We start from the raw sequence: 20,720 nt of genomic DNA, 5'->3' as shown, positions 1-20,720 counted from the left end.
TGCGAGTTTTATAAATGAATTTTTATGAAACTTTTATAGTTTAATCCCGGCCTTAGATCACTATTTCAATAATAACCCTTTCCCCGACCAAGTAGAAATTACTAAAAACGTTCCGTAATGTGCCATACTTTTCTTTAAATAAAGTAGGCTTTCTTCTAATTGCCAGCAGGTGCAAAGTAAGGTTGATATAGGGAAAAGTTCTCTATTAAGAAATCAATTTTACAAAATATCTGGACTTTTCATTACTAAAATAAGAAGATTTTAAGGAGGCGAGAGATCTCATCAATGCCGGAGAAAGGTTTAGTACGAAAGACACTAAAATGATTAATTGCTGATTGCATGCAACTGACTGCTGACCATTTGCGGCCTAAAATGCGTTAGAAAGTTTGCTCACTTCCTTAAGCACGAGGCTATTCATTCCCTAACAAAAAGGCCACCCCTGATCCAGAGCAAGTCACTCGCTGCATTTCTGAAGAGCCTTAGTAGTAGGGGTTTTTGAACGAAAAAGGGGCATTTTGTTGGTTTTTACGAAAAACACCGGTGCACCGGAGACAAGGTTTAAAAAACATCAAATTTTTGAAATGAGAGTGAAATTTTCATAAAAATTGAAGGAATTGAAAGAATTGAGACTTGAAACAACAAATGCCGAGACGTTATAGCTCAGTGTTTTCCGACGTTTTCGATATTGTAGACCCTTTGCAATAAAGGTCAATACACTTCCGATCTCTTGTCGCGAAGGTAAATTTTGCGCCCTCTCCCCCAACAAAATCCAAAACGGATTGGGTTTTTTTTTTTCATAATTTATCCATCATAAAAAATTGAAGTAAATAATGATTTGACAGCACTAAATATGTACTATTGTAGGCATGCTGCGCTTTGTTAAAAAGTCTCGCCACAGAGAGCAACAGTACAAATCTTCAATTATCATACTTCATTCGTAGTTCGAAAAATATATGGCAGCACTATAACAAGAATTACACCAGAACAAACTTTACGTTAGGTTCACAGCACGGACAAGCACATTCCAACATGTACCAATTCGTTAGAAGTTCCACGAAGGAATGTGGACGAGGTGCATGTGTGTAATAGTAGTAGTAGCACTAAATGTGTCATTAATGCAATGTTAGTAAATCAAATTATTTCCGCGTATCCTTTTGCTAAGTACTCACAGAATTCCGGTGGGGGGGGGGGTCCACGGACCACAGGTTATAAAACACTGCTTTTAAGTTTACTGCCTATTAAGTTAGTATAGTCGGACCCCGATATAACAAATTCCTCCATCTAACAAATTTTATGAAGTTTCTGTGCTTATATTTGTGTTAACACAATCTCAGCTCCGATACAACGATTTTCCTCAATTAACAAAATTACCCGATCCAACCGATTCATTAAATCGGGATTCGACTGTATATTTATCGCTGGTACTAAACAACTATACCGTTTAAGCTAATAATAAGTGTAGACTGATTTTTTTTTCAATTTCGGGTCATTTAACCCTTTCAGATAAAAACATTCATTTTTTAGAATTTTCAAAATGTTTTTATATTTTTGATGCTCAAGAGAAATGCATAAAAAACATAAATGCCAGTAAATCTTTATAAAATTTTTTTGTTGTTGAAATTTTCAATTATTTTTGTGAATGAATAACTCACTTCGTTCTAATTTTTGTTGGCCAAGATGATGCAGGTTATATTCATCTTCACATAAAATTTTTTCCAAAATTTTATTGCTAAATTTGATGTAATAAATCTCATTTTCCCCGGAGGCACTTTCTTCTGGAAACCATCTTTTTTAAGATGGAAAGTTCCCCCTCAGAATCCTTCCGAAAGTCAAGTGTTTGCCCTCTGATGAAAGCTGGCAAAGTTCACATTCATTACATTTCTAACTTAAAACTTACACGATCCTTTGTCAGGGCTTAATTCCCTGAGGTCAAAAGAAAAAATTACTAGTGAGGAAAAACAACCAACATAAATGTGGCACCAGGATCTGAAAAAGTTAATAATTGGTCATATTTACTTTTCAATTTCTTGAAAAATTTTTTTTGGAGATGATATTAATCAAAAAAGCTCATTACTGACCCGACAAATGTGATAAAGTGAAAGTACTGGTTGTAGTATACATCTGCTTTCCTTAAAGGGCGATGGTAACAAACTGCCATGTTAGAAATACGGGATGGTGATCGTAAATATTGTCCACACAAATGGAGTCGAAGAAATCTTTTGATTTTTTGATTCTTAAAATTCCTTGAATTTATACTTTTTTACATGAAACTGTACAACGTAGCTGTTTTAACATTAATATACGAGGAACATGTACTAATATTCGTTCCTGGAAAATAATTCAGCTTAGAACATTGTTCTTATAGCTAATCTACCGAAGTGACATTTGGTGTAGTGTGACGGTTCCGTCTCATAAGTCTCTTTGGAAAGTTGGCCACGTTTCAAGACCTTCAAAGATAACTTCATTAATATTGCTGTCGCTCGTTTTTAAGAGCTTGGATGGATTTGAAAAATTAGTGCATAAATAAGAAAAGAAAGAATTTTAGAGAAATCACATATTGCTCGGGATCAGAAGTTCATAAAATCGAGTGGCGGCTGTATTGGGAATTATACATGTGATGACAATTTCAGTGACAATTTTTTCTGCCCTCAATAACGTTTCGTTGAACCACTATTCAGTCAAACTCGGCTGTAACGAAATTCTAAGGATCGGTAAATTGTGCTGTTATAACTGAGATTCGGTTGTTAATATGCTGCTCTACTGTATACTACATACAGAGTGTTTATTGAGATACTGCTAGTATAGGCTTTGAGTCTCAATTTTAAATGCTCCTATAAAAGGGTAAAGAAATATAACGAAGGTACGTATTAAGCAAAGTTCAGAATTCAGAGGACTAATTCATAATAAACTTATCGCGGATAGTAGAATCGAGCGGCGAGACCGTATCGGGAATTATACTATCGACGGCACAGATTGAAAGAAGCAACAATTCAGAAAGTTGAATTTTTTGAATTTTACAAGGCATGAGAACTGTGGAAAATGCCTCTACATATTGCAAAACAGCAATAGTTTCCCACTCTGCTTATACGCTCCCTACTGTAACTGAATCTGAGTTGATTTTCATTCAGTTCCACACAATGTGGATCTTTAAAATGTAGCTATCTCAACACAGGGAATTTCGAGTCGTTGCTTTTTTGAACAAAACAATGTAACAATCTCAGCGATCCACACTTTTCCCATTTCCATTAAATTGGAATCGACCAATATGTTCGATATTCAAGCGCTCTATTTTTTCTGCTCTCAATAACGTTTCTTTGTATCGTTGAGTTGAAACACTATACAGTCAAACTCCGCTATAACGATATTCTAAGGACCACGAATTGTGCTGTTGTAACCGAAGTTGAGGTTTTAAGACACTGCTATGCTATACAGGGTGCATAGGTAGCAGCTGTGGTGGTCGAGTGGTCATAGTGACGGACTCGCATCGCGAGGATCCGGGTTCGAACCCTACCGTCGCCATAGTGGTGGTTGGCTAGAGCTCGTTTCCTGTGGTTCCCAGCTTCGAGGCGCAAATGCAAGCCGATCTCCCCATTAAAGTCTCGCCGCAGAGAGCAACAGGCCTACAACGATGAATTGTTCAATCATTACACTTCACTCACAGTTAGAAAAACAGATGGCAGCACTACACATAACAAGCATTACACAGAAACAAACTTCACGTTAGGTTTCACTACACGCACATTCCCGCATGTATCAATTCGTTAGAGATTCCTCAGAGGGATATGGACGAGGTGCATGTGGGGTTTAGTAGTAGTAGGGTGCATAGGTAACAGGGCGTATGACAGTTTACTGGCGCACCGTTGATCCTAGAGTCATACTTCCAATTAGAAAAAGTATCCAAATAACGTGTTAAGTTACTCAGATATGAGATTCATGTTGCAAGGTGTTGTATAGTTATTAAAACAAAAATGTTAACTTTTTATACGCACACTTTGTGCTCTAAGTGCAATATTCCTTGAGATATTCGAATTCGAAAACAGAGGAAAGTGGGAGGGGAAAACACAGTAAAAAAGGGGAAAACCATTTTTTACTCACATTCAACGCTGTTTTCTTCCCAAATTACTTCCGTTTCAGTGAGTATTGCACTTGTGAAGGTGGAAATTTCTTTGTTGTCATCAGAAGAGACAGGTCAACAACTTTCTAATTCGATTATTGAGCACAGAGTGTCCGTATAAAAAGTTAAAAAAAATTTTAAATACTATACAAAACCCCTTGCAACACGAACGATACATATCTGAGTACTACACGCTATTTGGATACTTTTCTAATTGGAAGTATGCCTCTAAGAACCACGATTCGCTAGTAAAAAAGAAATGCCACACACCCTGTTACCAATGTACCCTGTATACAAAAAATGTAGCGGTATTAATGTAATAGAAGTAGACTGTAAAGTGAATACGAAGGTTTTTAACAACTGGCAGAGATACGAAGATGAATTTAGGAAAGAGGGAAAATTCGCGATTTATATCAAAGGATCATAACATCATCCTTTGATAAGTCGCCATCTGGAGGCAATGTCAGCAATTGTGAGCTTTGTACGGTCCCGTTCAGTGCACACGAGCTCCAAGGAAAGATTGCGATAACCGTTGTCTTGATAGTCTAGTGGTCTAGGGCGTTCACCTGGAAAGTGAGAGGACGTGGGTTCGATTCCCCGCAAAGGCTGTTGAATTTTCGCTCTTCGTAAATTTCCTTCCTATGTGCCAGTTGTTAAAAACCTTCGTATGGATAGTGGGGCATGACGTCAACCTTTGATATAAAGTGAATTATTAAAGTCCACTCAAAAAATGTCGAAAAATTATAAATGCATCGATTGATCAAAGGGTTCATTCAAGTATTACGTCAGCATCGATAATGATGGGGGGCGGGAGAGTGGTTTCGATGATGCTTACGTCATCAACCACCCTTTATGAAGATATGAAATATTCTTAATGGTATCTCATTCGGTGCGCCAAAAACGAAAAATCTTTCGATAGTTATTGGGCACCTGAACTAACATTCTCCCTATTGATAAGTCCCCTACGGGGCCACTTTATATTTAATTTTCACGGATCCCTCACGTGCTCAGGAAATGTATCCGAGCCGCTTAAGTGCTCTGGAACTGTGCAACTCATCACTCAAATTTTCCGTGATTATGCCACGGATCAGTTAAGTAATTTGGGAATGTTCCGCGGGTAACTTGACTGATGTAGGGCTAAGTGCTCTAAAACTGTGCCATATGTCACGCAAGGGATCTCTAAATGTGCCACGGATCGTTTAAGTGTTCTAGAACTATGTCGTGGGTTACTTAAGTGATCTCTGAATGTGAAAGTGTTCTTTGAGGTCTATTTCAGTGACCTGAAAATGTGCCACAGGCCACTTAAATGCTCTGGAATTGTGCCACGGATCATTTAAGCGATTTGTAAATGTACCGCTTAGTTAATTTTTATAAAATTAGGTTTGAGGGGGCAAGTCCAGCAGATAACCTCAGGGCCACATTTGGTCTGTGGGTCAAGGGTTTAGCACGTATGGCTTAGAAGGTGGGTCGCAATGAATGTCTTAAAGAGAAATTTTGAGTTCTTACCCTTCAAATAGCATTAAAATTAACAGAAATTGTTTATAATAACATATATATAAAGATATTTTCTTCTGAAATTTTAATTTTTTTTAAATATTTTTTGCATTAAATTTTTTTTGTGTCTGGGGGCGGGGGTAGGAAGTGCACGAACCCTTCTATGCCCCCTCCTGCTTACATTCCTGATCCCCCCCCCCAATGTGCGTTAGGAGGTAGCGAGTAGTGCTGACGAAATATTGCTGGCATGGGTGGGGGGCAGGGGCAAAGTTTTGCTGACTTTTGCTGACGAAAGTGATCGGGTCAAAAATGGCAATACTTGAACGGCCCCAAAGTTGAGGATCCTGGAGAGATATTTTAAGCTTGCTATGGATGCGAAAAAATCGGGAGAGAACATAGGAATCCGCGTGTTTAAGTAGCACTTCCTATGTTTAATAGATGTGAACTGAACAATAATCGATAATCATGTAACGAATGCTATTGTACCGCCATACTTGTCAATGGAAAAGATAGATGAACATTTCATGAATGCGTTAGATGCTATATAGATATTTTTTCAGTCGGGGCAAGCACGCATTTTGGCGCACCCGTGTAATTTAGAAATAGAGGTTAAAGGGTGGAGACAGCACCCGAGGCACAAGACCCACCTGCTCCCCCTAGTTGCTGCCCCGAGTCTGACGGTGTACAGAAGAATTTTAAAATTGTACGGATCAGAATATTTTGCGTCCTCTATACAAATACAAAGGCCACAACAGACAAAATGCCCAACGACGTGCTGAAGAAAAGATGTTCATGAAAATATGGGTGTCAAATACCGGGTGTTTCACGAAGGACCCCTAACTTTGAAAATAAATAACTCTGTGACGGTGATATACACTCATTGCCATAAAGATTTGCGCACCAAGAAATAATTGTGGGATCGAAACGAAAGTTGGCGTGAAGGTACATGTCGAGGCAGATATGCAAATAATTAGAAATGCAGCGTGATTGCGCATTGCGGCGTAATGCCACTAGAGGGCGTTGAACTTCGTTCTCCTTGGAGTATAAAACAGGTAAGCAGAGCTTGCTGGAGTGTATTTAATCGTTTGCAAAGGAAATGCTGAGGTAGACATGCCGTTACGCCGCCGTCGAAGACCATATGAGCAGTTGTCAGAGTTCGATAGGGGAAGAATCATCGGGATGATGGAAGTTGGGTGGTCAGCTCGGCGAGTAGCTCGTCAACTAGGCCGTTCTGATTTTACTGTGAGGAGGTGTTGGGACCAGTGGACAGAAGAGACGTCATTTACACGGCGACCAGGTTCAGGACGCCATCGACAGACCAGTCGTCGAGAAGACCGTCACATCATCCGAAACGCACGCGTAGAGCCAACTGCCTCATTGGCCGCTATCCAGACACAGGCAGCAGCTTCACTACGGGCTCCTGTGTCTTCCCGAACCATCGCAAGGCGCCTGGCTGAAGGACATCTGGTATCGCGGCGCCCATTACGTGTGCTGTCAATGACACCCACCCACCAACGCCTCCGTTTGGAGTGGTGTCGAGCACGACGGGATTGGACTGCAACGGAATGGAACCAGGTCGTCTTCAGCGACGAATCGAGATTCAACTTGAGCAGTGATGACATTCGTGTTCGTGTGTGGAGGCCCCGTGGTGAACGCTTCAATCCTGCCTTCGCTTTACAGCGACACACCGCTCCCACAGCTGGTGTCATGGTATGGGGTGCCATTGCTTACGATACACGGTCACCCCTAATATTGATCCATGGCACAATGACAGCCCAGCGGTACGTCCATAACATCCTTCAGCCACATGTGTTGCCACTCATGGCAGGGCTCCCAGGAGCCATTTTTCAACAAGAAAATGCTAGGCCACACACAGCAAGGATGTCACAAGACTGCCTCCGCCACATTACCACCCTTCCCTGGCCTGCTCTATCCCCAGATTTGTCACCAATCGAGCATATCTGGGATCATTTGGGACGGCAAGTTGGACACCCTACGAGGTTGGTCGAACTAGAGGCGCATTTACAGCAACTGTGGAACGAGATGTGTCAGGACATCATACGGAACTTGTATGCCTCAATGCCCGGTCGTATCGCATCGTGCATTCGCGCTAGAGGGGGTCCGACAGAGTACTAAAACTTCTGTTCATCTGTACTTTTTTCTGCAATAAATGATCCTTTTTCTTGGATTTTCTAATCACCTACTTATATCAACGTAGTACTTACATGTGTAAAATTTTGTTTCATTTTGACGAATTCTTCTGGGTGAACAAATTTTTATGGCAATGAGTGTAGATAGAAGCATCAAACTAGTGTATGTTTAGTAAAAAACCGTAAGAACCTGTTATACAGAAACTTCAGAATTTTAGTAACAAATTGCGCCGATAGATGGTGCCCCAGGCGGCATTACCGATCCCTATAAAGAGAGCTCAGACCCCGAGAACGATCAGACGGCCCCAAAGTCCACTAGAAGAGCACAAGGGCGCATTAAAATAAGACGCCCGTAGCCTTCAAGAAGTTCGTATCAGTCAGTCAGAACGATCAGTCGTCGAACATTTCGCCGTTGAAACGTGGCCGCTATTAGCGTATAGTGCGAGAAATTCCGGAAGTGATGTATTCCATGGAGAAATGTGTGTTTATTGTGTTGGAGTAACTACCAATTAAATCGCAGCCCTACTGCCACAAGGAGAAGTTTTCAAACGCGATTTCCAGTCGCAAAATTCCCAGATGGAAAAACAATTTGTGAGCTATTTTCAAAAAATTTCAACCGGCATGCAACTGGGCCGATGCGTTATCGGAAACGTGGGTTCCATCCACTCCGTCGTTACACCTGAAAATGCAACGACACTTGCTGCAGTTATTGAGCATCACTGAATCCGGAATTACGCCATCCAGCACGTTCAGAATCTTGCGGAAGACATTACACATATTTTCGTACAAGATTCAATGCCGGTACGCCATAACAGTTCGAGCTGAACGACAACGAGGGGATTTCGCTAACGAGATGCTTCAACATGATTGATGGTTCTTGTTTTGATGTCGCCCGAATATGGTTTACAGACAAGGCGTATCTTCATCTAGATGGTGTCGTTAACAGACACAATTGGCCATTTTGGGGTACCGAGAATCCACATTTGTCTCACTCACGACCATTCCATTGCCCAAAACGTACCGTTTGGGCTGCAATCTCCCGCAAAGGAATAATTGGGCCCTTTTTCTTGCGAGAAACGGTGACGACTGGCCGGTATATTGCGCTTTTGAAACAATTTGTCACCACTCAACAAGCGTTGGACGATCGACCATGCACGGCGTGGTTCATGCAAGATGGGACTCGGCCACACCGTACAGTTTTTGCCAGTCCAGAAGCCGTTTTTGACTTTCTGGACGAATACTTCGATGATAGAGTTATTGCGTTGAACTATTCGACAGTTCAGGGAAAGGCACGGACTGGCCTCCGTATTCACCCGACCTCATCCTCTGCGACTACTTTCTGTGGGGCACACTGAAGGACATTGTTTACCTCTACAATCCTTTAACACTCGACGAGCTGGAGGAGGCTGGAAGCTATTTGTCAAGCTTGTGTGTCGATTCCCGGTGACACACTACAGAGTGTCACTGACAATTTCATTCTTCGTTTGCGACATGTGTGTTGTGTGGAAGGTGCACATTTTGAATTGCTTTTGATGTAAATGCAACGAGGGGTGCTTGCATTACCCAATATGCACAGCCTAGTTATGGTAATGTCGCCTGCGGTGCCATCTATCGACGCAATTTTTAACTAAAATTCTGAGGTTCCTGTATCAGGTTTTTTACGGTTTTTTAAAAAAACATAACACTGGTTTCATGTTTCTATCTATCACCGTTTCCGAGTTATTTATTTTCAAAGTTAGGGGTCCTTCGTGAAACACCCGGTATCTAAACTATACTAAAAACACGGCAATCCAATGTGAGCAATGAAAACCAATAATTATGATTAAATATAAATATATTGTTCATAAAAAATGATTATGGTTGTCTCATCTAAGTATGGATGGCTTCTCGATTCCTCATGATATGTTATCGTATTTCATATTAAACGTGTTAATTGTGTTAGAATTCGCGACCCCCGGAGGAAAGGTATTTCCATTTATTGACAACCCTGTTAGAGAAAAACTCTCCGCAACACCACAACCTAGAATTGTCCGTTACCAACGATACTGGTGTTCCGAAGCAGTTGATTGACATCATTTGTTGATGCATCAATAACTCATTGTCCATTTTATTCAAGGCGTTGAAAATTTTAAACAAGGGGTTTTTATATCGGCAGGGGGGGGGGGGGGTTAAGACATTTTGCGATAAACGACCTCCCTGAGCATCCAACATCTGCAAACCCTTCTCCATGTCTAACCCTCATCGAGGTAATGCTTAAAAAGAAATACTAAATGATCCCGAAAATTAATTAGGGAGTTCATGCTCCTCCCCAGAGAGTTGCTCCTGACAGCTCAACAACCACTACCTGTTTAATAATAGGGTTAGTTATATGCTGTTAATGCATCATCTCAGTTTATGAGTGTATTATAAAGGGGGTCAAGAAACCATTACACACATATCTTACTTTTAATTCTTTGCGGTGAAACTGGCCGGGATCGATACGGACTAAGCCAATGAATGCATGCGCAGAGAATTATCATCGTCCACCTATCGGTTTCGTAGCAGATGGATTAGTGTCAATACCATCATGACCTGTTCCCATTATTTTTCAGGTGATATAATTTCCATTAAAGTGATTAAACACGGACCATTAATCAGAATGTAGTAGTAGAAACGCGTTCATCTTCAGTGTTTTTAGAATTTTAACTCAATGGTGTAATTAAAAACAATTATTTTACTTTTAGGTCATAAAAAATATTTCAGACGCCCCAGAACACCGATCGATCGATCGAACAGTGATGAATACGAAAAAACAATTATCATAAACTGGTGACAAAATCAACACATAAATAGATAGAAAAAATTTCCCAGTGATTTTTAAAATGATTAAAAAATATAATATCACGTTTATATAAAGAGGAAAGAAAACTCACGTTAGTGATTAGATTAAAATAAAATCATCTTAAATTAAATCAGTAAAAATTTTTGAAAATATGAAATAAAATTTCAAAATTTCAACTAAGGGGTCATTCAAGTATTACACCAGCATCGATGGGGGTTTCGGATTTGCTGACTTTTGACGACAAGGGGGGGGGGGAAATCTGAACTAACATTTCTCCCTAATAATAAATCCCTTACAGAGCCACTTCAGCGATCTCTAAATGTTTAACGGATCCTTCAAGTGCTCAGGAAATGTGTCCGGGAGGCTTAAGTGCTCTGGAATTGTGCAACGCATCACTCAAGTGATCCGTAATTATGCCACGGATCATTTAAGTAATCTGGGAATGTTCCGCGGGTAACTTGAGTGATGTGGAACCGCACCGGGGGGCCGGTCAAATGCTCTAAAATTGTGCCACATGTCACTCAAGGGATCTCAAAATGTGCCACGGATCGTTTATGTGTTCTGGAACTGTGTCGCTGGTTATTTAAGTGATCTTTGATCTGTGCCCCGGGAATACTTCAGTGATCTGAAAATGTGTCACGAGCCACTTAAATGCTCTGGAATTGTGCCACGGGTCATTTAAGCGATCTGTAAATGTGCCTCTTAGTTGATTTTTACAAAATTGGGTTAGGGGGGCAAGCCACATCAGATGACCTTCAGGGCCGCATTTGGTCCGCTCGTTAAAGGTTTACCATATATGACTTAAGGGGTGGGTCGCAATGAATTTCTTAAAGATAAATTTTGAGTTCTTACCCTTCAAATAGCGCTGAAATTAACAGAAATATTGATTATAATAACATATAAAGGTATTTTCTTTCGAAATTTTAATTTTTTTAAAAATATTTTTGCATTAAAAAAATGTTTTTTTCTTCTGGGTGGGGGGATAACAAGCCCCCATGCCCCCTCTCCCACGTACGTTTCTTATCCCACCAATATGTGTTAGGAGGTAGGGGGGCAGTGCTGACGAAATTTTGCTGACAAGGGCGTAAGGGGGTCAAAAATGGCTAAAAATTTGCTTACGTAATACTTGAACGGCCCCTAATTGATTATAGTCTTTTCAAAAAAATCATGCAAAACACCATACAGTTTTCTTTCCAGTAGAATGATCAATAAACACTATTAGAAAGTTCTCCAATTTTGAATCTGAAAGGTATTATGAGGTTTTATTGTTGAGTTGAGCATGTTCTGGGCCTTCCATATTTTAAAACGATCCCTCTTGATATTTTCAGAGACGCTCTTCCAACTCCCGAAACATGCTAAACACCAATCCAACGGTGATAAATACGAGAAAAAAAATACCCCGATAAATATACCGTAATAGGGAGAAAAACACAGTTTGATAGAGAGTTTCTTCCCAGAGATTTATAATAATTAGAAATAGAATATGATGTCCTTATAATCAGAAGAAAATCTCTTGTTATTCACTATACACGGTGTCCTGTACGGGATAGCGAGGCCTTTATCTCATCAACCGTCCATCGTAGAGGTATGTTTAAAATTTATAAAATGCTCTACAGAGTCGTTCAAAAATTACCATGTAGCAGTTTTGAGATCGGAAATACAGTGTGTAACAAAATAAAAAAATCTAAATTTTTATACTATCCCCCGTGCTCTAAGTTCCAATGAGAAACGTATTCCTTTGTATGTCCTGAAGAAAAAAAAACAATTATGTGTTTCTAAGCGCAATATTCACAGAGATAATTCCGATTCGACAAACGCCGGAAATTTTGGAAAGAACATCGTTAAATGCGAGTAAAACGGGTTTTTTTTTTTTTTTGCATTTAACGCTGTTCTTTCCCAAATTCCCTCTGTTTTTCGAATTTGAATATCTCTGAATATTGCATTTATAAACATGGAAATTTTTTTTGATGGCATCAGGAGAGACACGGCAACAACTTTGTAATTGAGAGTTAGAGCACGGGGGGACAGTACAAGAATTTAGGTTTCTTTATTTTGTGACATACTGTATTTCCACTCAAAACTGTTACAGGGTAATATTTGAACGCCTGTTGAGCATTTTATAAATTGGAATCACACCTCTACGATGGATGGTCGACGAGATAAAGGCCGTGCTAGCACTTACAGGACATCCTGTATAATTGAAGCATCTTCAAAAAATTTGGATCAAATTTTAAAATTTCAGTTATGCTTTTAAACAGTCTTTCAAAAAACTCATGGGAAATGCCGTACGTTTTTTTTTTGTTGATAAAATTAGCCATAAATACTGTTAAAAGTTTCCAATTTCAAGTCTGAAAGGAGGACTATTTGACATTTTTAGATACACTTCAAACCCCCCCCCCGACATGAAATCGGTTATAAATACGAAAAAACCTAAATCAGGAAAAAAAAACCATATAAATAGATAATTTTTTTCCCCAATGATTTTCTAAAAGACAGAATTTTATGTTTTTGTTAAGAAGAAACTTTAACGTTTGTCACTACATCAGACTGGAATCTTCAAAAAAATTGGTAAAAATTCCTTATAAAATTGTATGAAATTTTAAAATTTTATTAATGTGAATAAAATTTTATTAAGGTGAACAGCCACCTCGTTGGGCATTTTGCCTGTTGTGGCGTTGTATTTGTATATAGTTTTTATCAAAACAATCATGCAAAACACATACGGTTTTTTCCCAGTAAAATTAACCATAAACAATATTAGAAAGTTCTCTACTAATTTCAAAAATAGAAATTACTAATAATTAATAATAATTTCATTAAAAATAGAATTAAACTAGTTTTTTTTATCTACTTTTTTTAAATTCTGAAGGGGATTATGGGTTTTTTGAGCTGTTGAGATAATGTTATATCAACATCCATATCATATTTATTTTTTTATAAAGAAGAAAATCCTACCTTAGTCGCTATATGGGAATAAAATATTCAAAGAAATTAGTGAAAATTCGTAATTTTTTTTATCAAATTTTAAAATTTAAATTATGCAATTATAAAGTCCTTTCAACAGGGCATGTGAAACACAATACGGTTTTTTTTCCCAATAAAAGTAACCACAAAACTATTAGAAATTTTTGTGTATTTTAATCTGAAAGAGATTATGGGTTGTTTTTTTTCGTCATTTGATCATGTTCTAATGCATATCATGTTTTTCTTTTTTATATATAAACGATATTTCGATAAAAAAAAGAATATAATCTTCAAAAAAAATAAGTAAAATTTTTTAAAAAAAATTTGTGAGATTTTAAAATTGTAATTATACGATTATATAGTCTTTTCAAAAATCAAGTGGATCAACCATACGGTTTTTTATAATAAAATTACCCATAAGCAGTATAAGAAAACTTTCCAAATATTAAATCTGAAAGAAGTAATTGGTTAATTGATATGATATAGCGTGTCTTCAGACCCTCTCTTATATATTTTAACGCTCTTTCTCGATATTTTTAGAGATACTTCCAATACCCGCAACATGCAAAATACCGATCGAACGTCGATAAACACACACACACACAATACCCACGATTAATATATAATAGAAAGAGGGGAAAATAACACATAATAAACAGGAAATTTTTTTCGAGTGATTTCTAATGATTAAAAAACAGATAGTATCACGATTTTCTCACGTTAATCACTGTATAAGAATAAAATCTTCAAAAAAATTAGTAAAAATTTCTTTAAAAATTTTATGAGATTTTAAAATTGAATTTATATGCGATTATAGTCTTTTTAAAAAATCATGCGAAACACAAACGGTTTTTTCCCCAATAAAATTAGCCATAAACACCATTAGAAAGGCTTCTATATTTTGATCTGAAAGGGACTATGACTTTTTTCAGAATCATTTGATTATGTTCTGATTCTCATAACGTGTTTTTCTTTTTTTTTTTACATGTACAAAGAGAAAAATCTTGCATTAACGGTGGGTTTAACTTAACATTAACGTAATTAATTTTAACTTCACAAAAAAGGATATAATCTTCAAAATTTCCATTAAAAAAATTTTAGTGACTTTTTCAAATTTTAAATCTAAAAGGTATTATGGGTTTTATTTTTGGTTAGTTGGTATAATGACAGCCTGACAGAAAAAAATTATTTTTGGGTGAGACAATGTACCAGGGAAACCAACCTTCGGTAGACCCAAAATAATAATGCACTATTATTTTGGGTCTACCGAAATTGGTTTCCCTGATATATTGTCTTAAGACCCTTATGCGATTACATAGTATCTTACATACAGTCATGCAAAACAACATTGTTTTTTTCACGTTTTTATGATAAAATTAGCCATAAATACTGTTAGAAAGTTTTGTAGTTTTAAATCTGAAAGGATTATGAGTTTTTGGTCAGTTGATGTGTATGGTAGTGCCTTAAGACCCCTTCCATATTTTAATGCTCTTTCTTGACATTTTTAGTGACACTTCCAAGCCTCGCAACATGCAAAACACCGATCGAACGGCGATAAATACGAAAGAAAACCCCGATAAATACCATAAAAAGATGGGGGGGAAACCACATAAATGGATAGGAAAATTTTTTTCCCAGTGATATATTTAAGGATTTAAAAACAGGATAACATGTTTTAGTAAGAAGAAAAACTCACGTTAATTTCTATACAAGATCTTGAAAAATAGAAAAAAATAAGTAAACATTTTTGGATCAGATTTATAAATTTTACTTGCGCTTTTAAATAGTCTTTTTGAAAAATTTTTGCGAGATAGCATATGGTTTTTTTCCCAATGAAATTAGCCATAATTTCATTGGCTAATTAGAAAGTTTTCAATTTTTTTAATGTGAAAGGAGTTATGGGGTTTTTTGTACAACGTTAGTCACTATATAAGAATAAATCTAAAAAAAAATTGTAAAAATTTGAAATTTTTGTTTTTGAGATTTTGAAATTTTTTATTATGCGATCATATAGTCTTTTACAAAAAAACATTCAAAATACCATACGCATTTTTTTTTTTTTTGATAAAATTAGCCACATAAACAACTATTAGAAAGTTTTATAGTTTTATATCTGGAAGGGTTTATGGGTTTTTTGGTCACTTGGTATACGATAGCGTGTCTTAAGACCCCTTCCATATTTTAACGCTCTTTCTTGACATTTTAGAGACATTTCAAGCCCCCGCAACATGCAAAACACCGATCGAACGGCGATAAATACCAAAAACCCGATAAATACCATAGAAATGGTAAAAAAGCACATAAATAGATAGGAATTTTTTTCCCAGTGATTTCTAATGGTCCATAACTTACCTCTCTCGTTTTTTGAGACGCCAACAGCTTCGCAGAAAGCTCCACACGTCACCAGCAGCAAAGTGAAACGCTGCCAGAGCATTTTGAACGTCCTCCTCATACCCTTGTTATATGGGATATATTATAACTCTCTTTTTAGTTCAAAAATCGTGCCAGCGTGAACGGTCCTTTCCTGTTTGCCGGAGTGGTACCTATCCCAGCATACCTATAGGAGATGCCTTGCTGTGTCCGGAGGATGGCAGCAGGCAGCACCAGCAACAGCAGCAGCATTCCTTGCTCCCTCTGTCTGCGACACTTCTCTCTACACGGAGCAGCAGCAGCCTTTCTACCTACCACCCTTTTTACTTAGCTGCCCACACACAACCAGAGAGTCAGTTCTATTCTATCTCACTCACTCACAGTTCCTTTGGCTCCGGGTTTTCAGGAGCGGCTCCCGTTCCCGAAGCGCATGTCCGAGTGAATGAGAAACGATGGAGGAGCAAAACACTGCCTGGATCAAAGATGGCTGCCTGCCGCGGGTCACGTGAACGCGAGGGGTTCGGCACAGTCGCCCTCTTTCGACCAATGTCTCTTTGAGAGGATCCTGCGAATGGTGCGACCCTGCGGGTCATTCCAGAAAGTAGAAATGGGAAAGAAGAATAAAAAAAAATCACGAAAGTTTGAATCGAAATAAAAATAGGGGAAGTAGAGAGAGGTTTGAGGCCTTACATTGACTTACCACTTTGTATTTCATGTTTTAAATTGTGTTTTCCTAGAATGCTATAAACATCCCATAAACGTTGTTTAGTCTTTATTTCCCTCCGACCGATTCTTTATTAGCTTGTCATTCCTTTGTCTACCTCCAAAGAAAACGGAGTCATCGTGATTTCCTCACTTTCCATCGTAATTCAGAATTTTGACGTATTCACGTTGTGATATGGCTGTATATGGCCGAGTCTGTCGTGTTGTTAAAAGGCGAACGAACGTCTACGTGATTTCGTATTACAATGGCCTGTATTTTCATGCATACATAAAAAAAATGTTTACATCTATGCTTAATGATGAGTTGTTTTTACGAGCGGACATTATTATGCATATAAAATATTTATTCCGCTTCTAGTTTTATGGTAGTATTCTGTCGCTAACTACATCATGGGCGAATATCTAAATTTCGAAAGGAATCTGCAAACAACATCAAGGAAAACATTTTTTTGAAATATCACGTAATTTTTTGTTACCACTGCATTGCCGTAAGTGCCACACTTGTGGAAAATTATTTATCGTTCTCTAAAAATGGTCAGAAACGCCACATCACGCCTAAGTTTCGCACCGTGGAACACTTCCTGATAAAATTTGAAACTGGTCACGAATGTTTCTTATTTTTACTGTGGAAAAAGTACGTGACGTATGAGCAGTAGAGGAGATATCCTAAACTTGTATCGCAAACAAATTAAATCATTTCCGAAAAAAATGAGCATATGAATGCCACATTTGTAAAAATGCTACGTGCCTCAAAATAGAACTTTAAAACACGTATCCTACTGCTTCTTAGAGAAATTACGACAATTTTACATTACAATAAAATCGCATTATAACGAATGTATTACTACATTTCACATTCCCAAGATCATAAACTAAGATAATTTACCAAAAATAGACTGATTCTGACCAAAGCAGATTTTTTATAGCTTTTAGTAGGACTGGCCCTATTAATAGATTAATCTGGTCAATTGTTAATCGCTGTTAAAAGGTTCCACTTGAGTTAATCGATTCGATCAATCCGATTAAAATTCGATTAAAACTGTTATTAAGAGCTTCAAAATTAACTTTATTTATTTGACGAAACCGATTAGATGTTCTTATGCATAACATTTTAGAAAATTGACCATATTTAAAAATGCTTGAATAAATATTTTGATCAAATTTTTCGGCAAAATGAAGGCCGGTGATTTTAGTTTGACGAGAGCTTAAGAATACAAGATCGAATTTTAATTGTCCCTACTGTGAACAGCATTTTTCGTATTCGGGAAGTATATCAACATCCTCAGTACCATTTGGGAGCAATTTCTAAAGAAACGAACAAAGATTTGCGCGTGAGTGAAGATCAAAAGTAGTTTCTAAATCAGTGACTATCCCAAAATAAGTGCACAGCTTCTAATATTTACATCTTGCGAATAGGTGCGTGAAATGAATAAAATACATGGTGATTGTATAATTGAAGTTCCCGTACTCTGTGTGTGTGTGAATAGTTTTCCTCAGAAACTCTCTACTCATCCGAACACAGCCAAATTTTCAGGATATATTACGAGACCAATGGGAGAGAGATTTATGCAATAAAAAAAAAAAGTTCAATATTTTTGATCATCACGTGAATAAGCGGAGCTTTTTTATTGAATTTTCCTTTTTCTCATAGTTCATGAAGCGTATGTACCAAGTTTCAACAGAATGCGTCCACTAGAACGGACGCAACAGAGGTGTCAGTACAATGACACCGCTCAGACAAATGTAGCGCCCGTCGGGATACTCTAGACTACTCAGACCTATGTAGCGTCCATTTTGGTGAACGTATTTCATTGCACCTTGGCATATACGCTATGTAGGGATACGCAAATTTCGAAAAAAAAATTTAAAAATCATAAATTACGCATTTATTCGCAAAAAAAAATCAGGTCAGAAATTTCTTATTTGTTCACAGAAAATAAAAATTAAAAGAAATAAAACTATTTAAAAAAAATATCATATCATAGATCGTCAGCTAAAATGATTTTTCTGAGGGCCCCTACCTTGCTAGAAATGCTCAATCTCGATAATTTGAATCAGATCTCATTTCATGAGGCCCCTCTGCACTTGAGGTTTCTGGGCCGGGCTCGGTCGGACCCATGCATCAAGACGACACTGGTTGGATGATGTCATGTTGTGTGAAGTCAATTTATTTTAACTTTTTTCTAATACATAACGACGGAGTTAAGGCTATAGAAACTGCAATTAAATACATTGAGCAACAAGAAGCTACAGAAATCGACATAATGATGCTGCAAAAGATGGCGAGATTTGGCAACGAAGAAACAACACTCGTCAGGAAAGCAGACTATGATCAAAAATTTTTTTAAATCATCACAGGACTGAACTTTTGTAAGTACTGTATTTAACTTCAAAATATTCTGTAACCGTAAGTTCATTTTCTCACTTCATTTTTTTCTGTTGTTTTGCTGTAAACATGATTATTAGGTTCGTAATGTACAAAATTATAACATAGTTTGACGTTTAATATGCTTTTTCTTAGCACCTTATTATCTGACGTTCGGCCGGCCCGTTTATGTCGGATAAGCGAAACTACTGTACTCATTTGCCAATTTTTTTTTCGTAAAAATGCCCTTGAAATTTGAGCCTAAAAGATTTCAAATCTACTAACTTACTCCACAGAACATGTGCGAATGGAAAGTTTGATCCTTTCAAAATTGTCGATTAGTACAATTTTCCTACAGAACTCGCAAACGAAAGTCAACTGAACCGTAGGAGCTAGAATTTCATTGCCAAAACTTATTTTTAAGAAACTTATGCTGGAGTAATCGTCTTCATATTTATTGAGAAAAGCAGCAATATCTGATATTCGCGCTGATGAATGACAGCTTTGAACCACGAATTCTGCCTCGTTACTAGAGGCGTCGGGAAGAATTTTGCTGTCAGTAAAATAGCCTACTTATACAGTGATACTTTTTTTTATTTTTGGTAGCTTAAATACGCATTGCTCATTTTTCTTGAGTGCAAAATAGGTTATGTTCGTCTTGGCCAGAACAGAATTAAATTCTTTGAATTCTTTGATGAATGCGTCGCCTAAAAGGTTCACTTTATGTGCCCAGCATTGGTAGTGCAAAATGTTGCCACCAGGAAGTGTTTTTAATGATTTGAAGCACGCAGTCATGTAACGCGCTGATACTAGATCCTTTATTTTCGTATTTAGATTCGTATTCTTTTAAGGTGTCAATTATAGCTTAGAAATACACACGGATGAATTGAGGGGCCATTCAAGTATTACGTAAGCAGATTTTCAGCTATTTTTGACCCCCCCCCCTCCCTCCCTCACCCTTGTCAGCAAAAGTCAGCAAATTTCACTGACCCTCCTCCTTCCCTGTCAGTAAAATTTCGTCAGCAGCTTAGAATATTTCATATCTTCAAAAAGGGGTGGTTGATGACGTAAGCAACCTTCAAACCCCCTCCCCCCTTGTCATCAAAAGTCAGCAAATTCGAAACCTCCTTCCCCCTCGATGCTGACGTAATACTTGAATGACCACGAACGATAAAATTTAAATTATCGAGATTTCTCAGAAAAGTAATAAAAATTCAAATTTTTGCATTTATTCGTCAAAATTGGCAAATTTCGCATTTATCGCGGTTATTTCGTAAATACGAAATTTACGTATCCCCAGCTATATGGATCGGGGGGAGACAAGGAAAATTCACTAAAAGCGATATTTTTTCACCTATTGGTCAAAAATCGAACTAATTTTTTATTGCATAAATCTCTCTCCCAATGGTCTCATTAAGACATCCTGAAAATTTGGCTCTGTTCGGATGAGCAAATACTCACCCGAATTTTAATTATAATCACCCTGTATATATTTGTGGTATCAATAAATAAAAAGTTACCTAATCATTTATAAAATGTTACCTAATAAGTTTGTTATAAGTTACCTACTAAGTACTAGCACTTGAAAATATTCGCTTAAAATTCGATTAATCAGTCAATCAGTCGATTGATCGAGATTAATTTCTTTTTATTTACATATTAATACTTTTAATCGACTCCAAGCCAGGGTTAGCAAAAGCCCAGGTTTTTTTCGTGTTC

General features: G+C 37.5%; 1 protein-coding gene across 6 annotated transcripts in view; it reads right to left on the bottom strand.

The window, feature by feature from the left end:
- The window catches only part of mmd (disintegrin and metalloproteinase domain-containing protein mind-meld), a 213,881-nt gene extending 197,527 nt beyond the window's left edge, over window positions 1-16,354 (bottom strand). For 5 of the 6 annotated variants that reach the window (XM_089248252.1, XM_089248249.1, XM_089248250.1 and 2 more), the window contains exon 1: window positions 15,896-16,095. In XM_089248252.1, coding sequence (XP_089104378.1) covers window positions 15,896-15,995 — 100 coding nt within the window. In that variant the 5' untranslated portion in view covers window positions 15,996-16,095. Of the gene's footprint in view, window positions 1-15,895 lie in introns of all 6 variants that reach the window. The other variant, XM_089248253.1, reaches the window with a different exon arrangement.
- Between the last annotated feature and the right edge of the window lie 4,366 nt (window positions 16,355-20,720).

This window comes from Pholcus phalangioides, unplaced genomic scaffold (assembly GCF_987345545.1).
Source record: "Pholcus phalangioides strain wild (caught in Gottingen) unplaced genomic scaffold, Ppha-v1.0 ptg000019l_1, whole genome shotgun sequence".
In the NCBI taxonomy this organism is placed as follows: Eukaryota; Metazoa; Arthropoda; class Arachnida; order Araneae; family Pholcidae; genus Pholcus; species Pholcus phalangioides.
The sequence above is the reverse complement of the archived record's forward strand: the minus strand, read 5'-3'. Positions and strand labels throughout refer to the sequence as shown.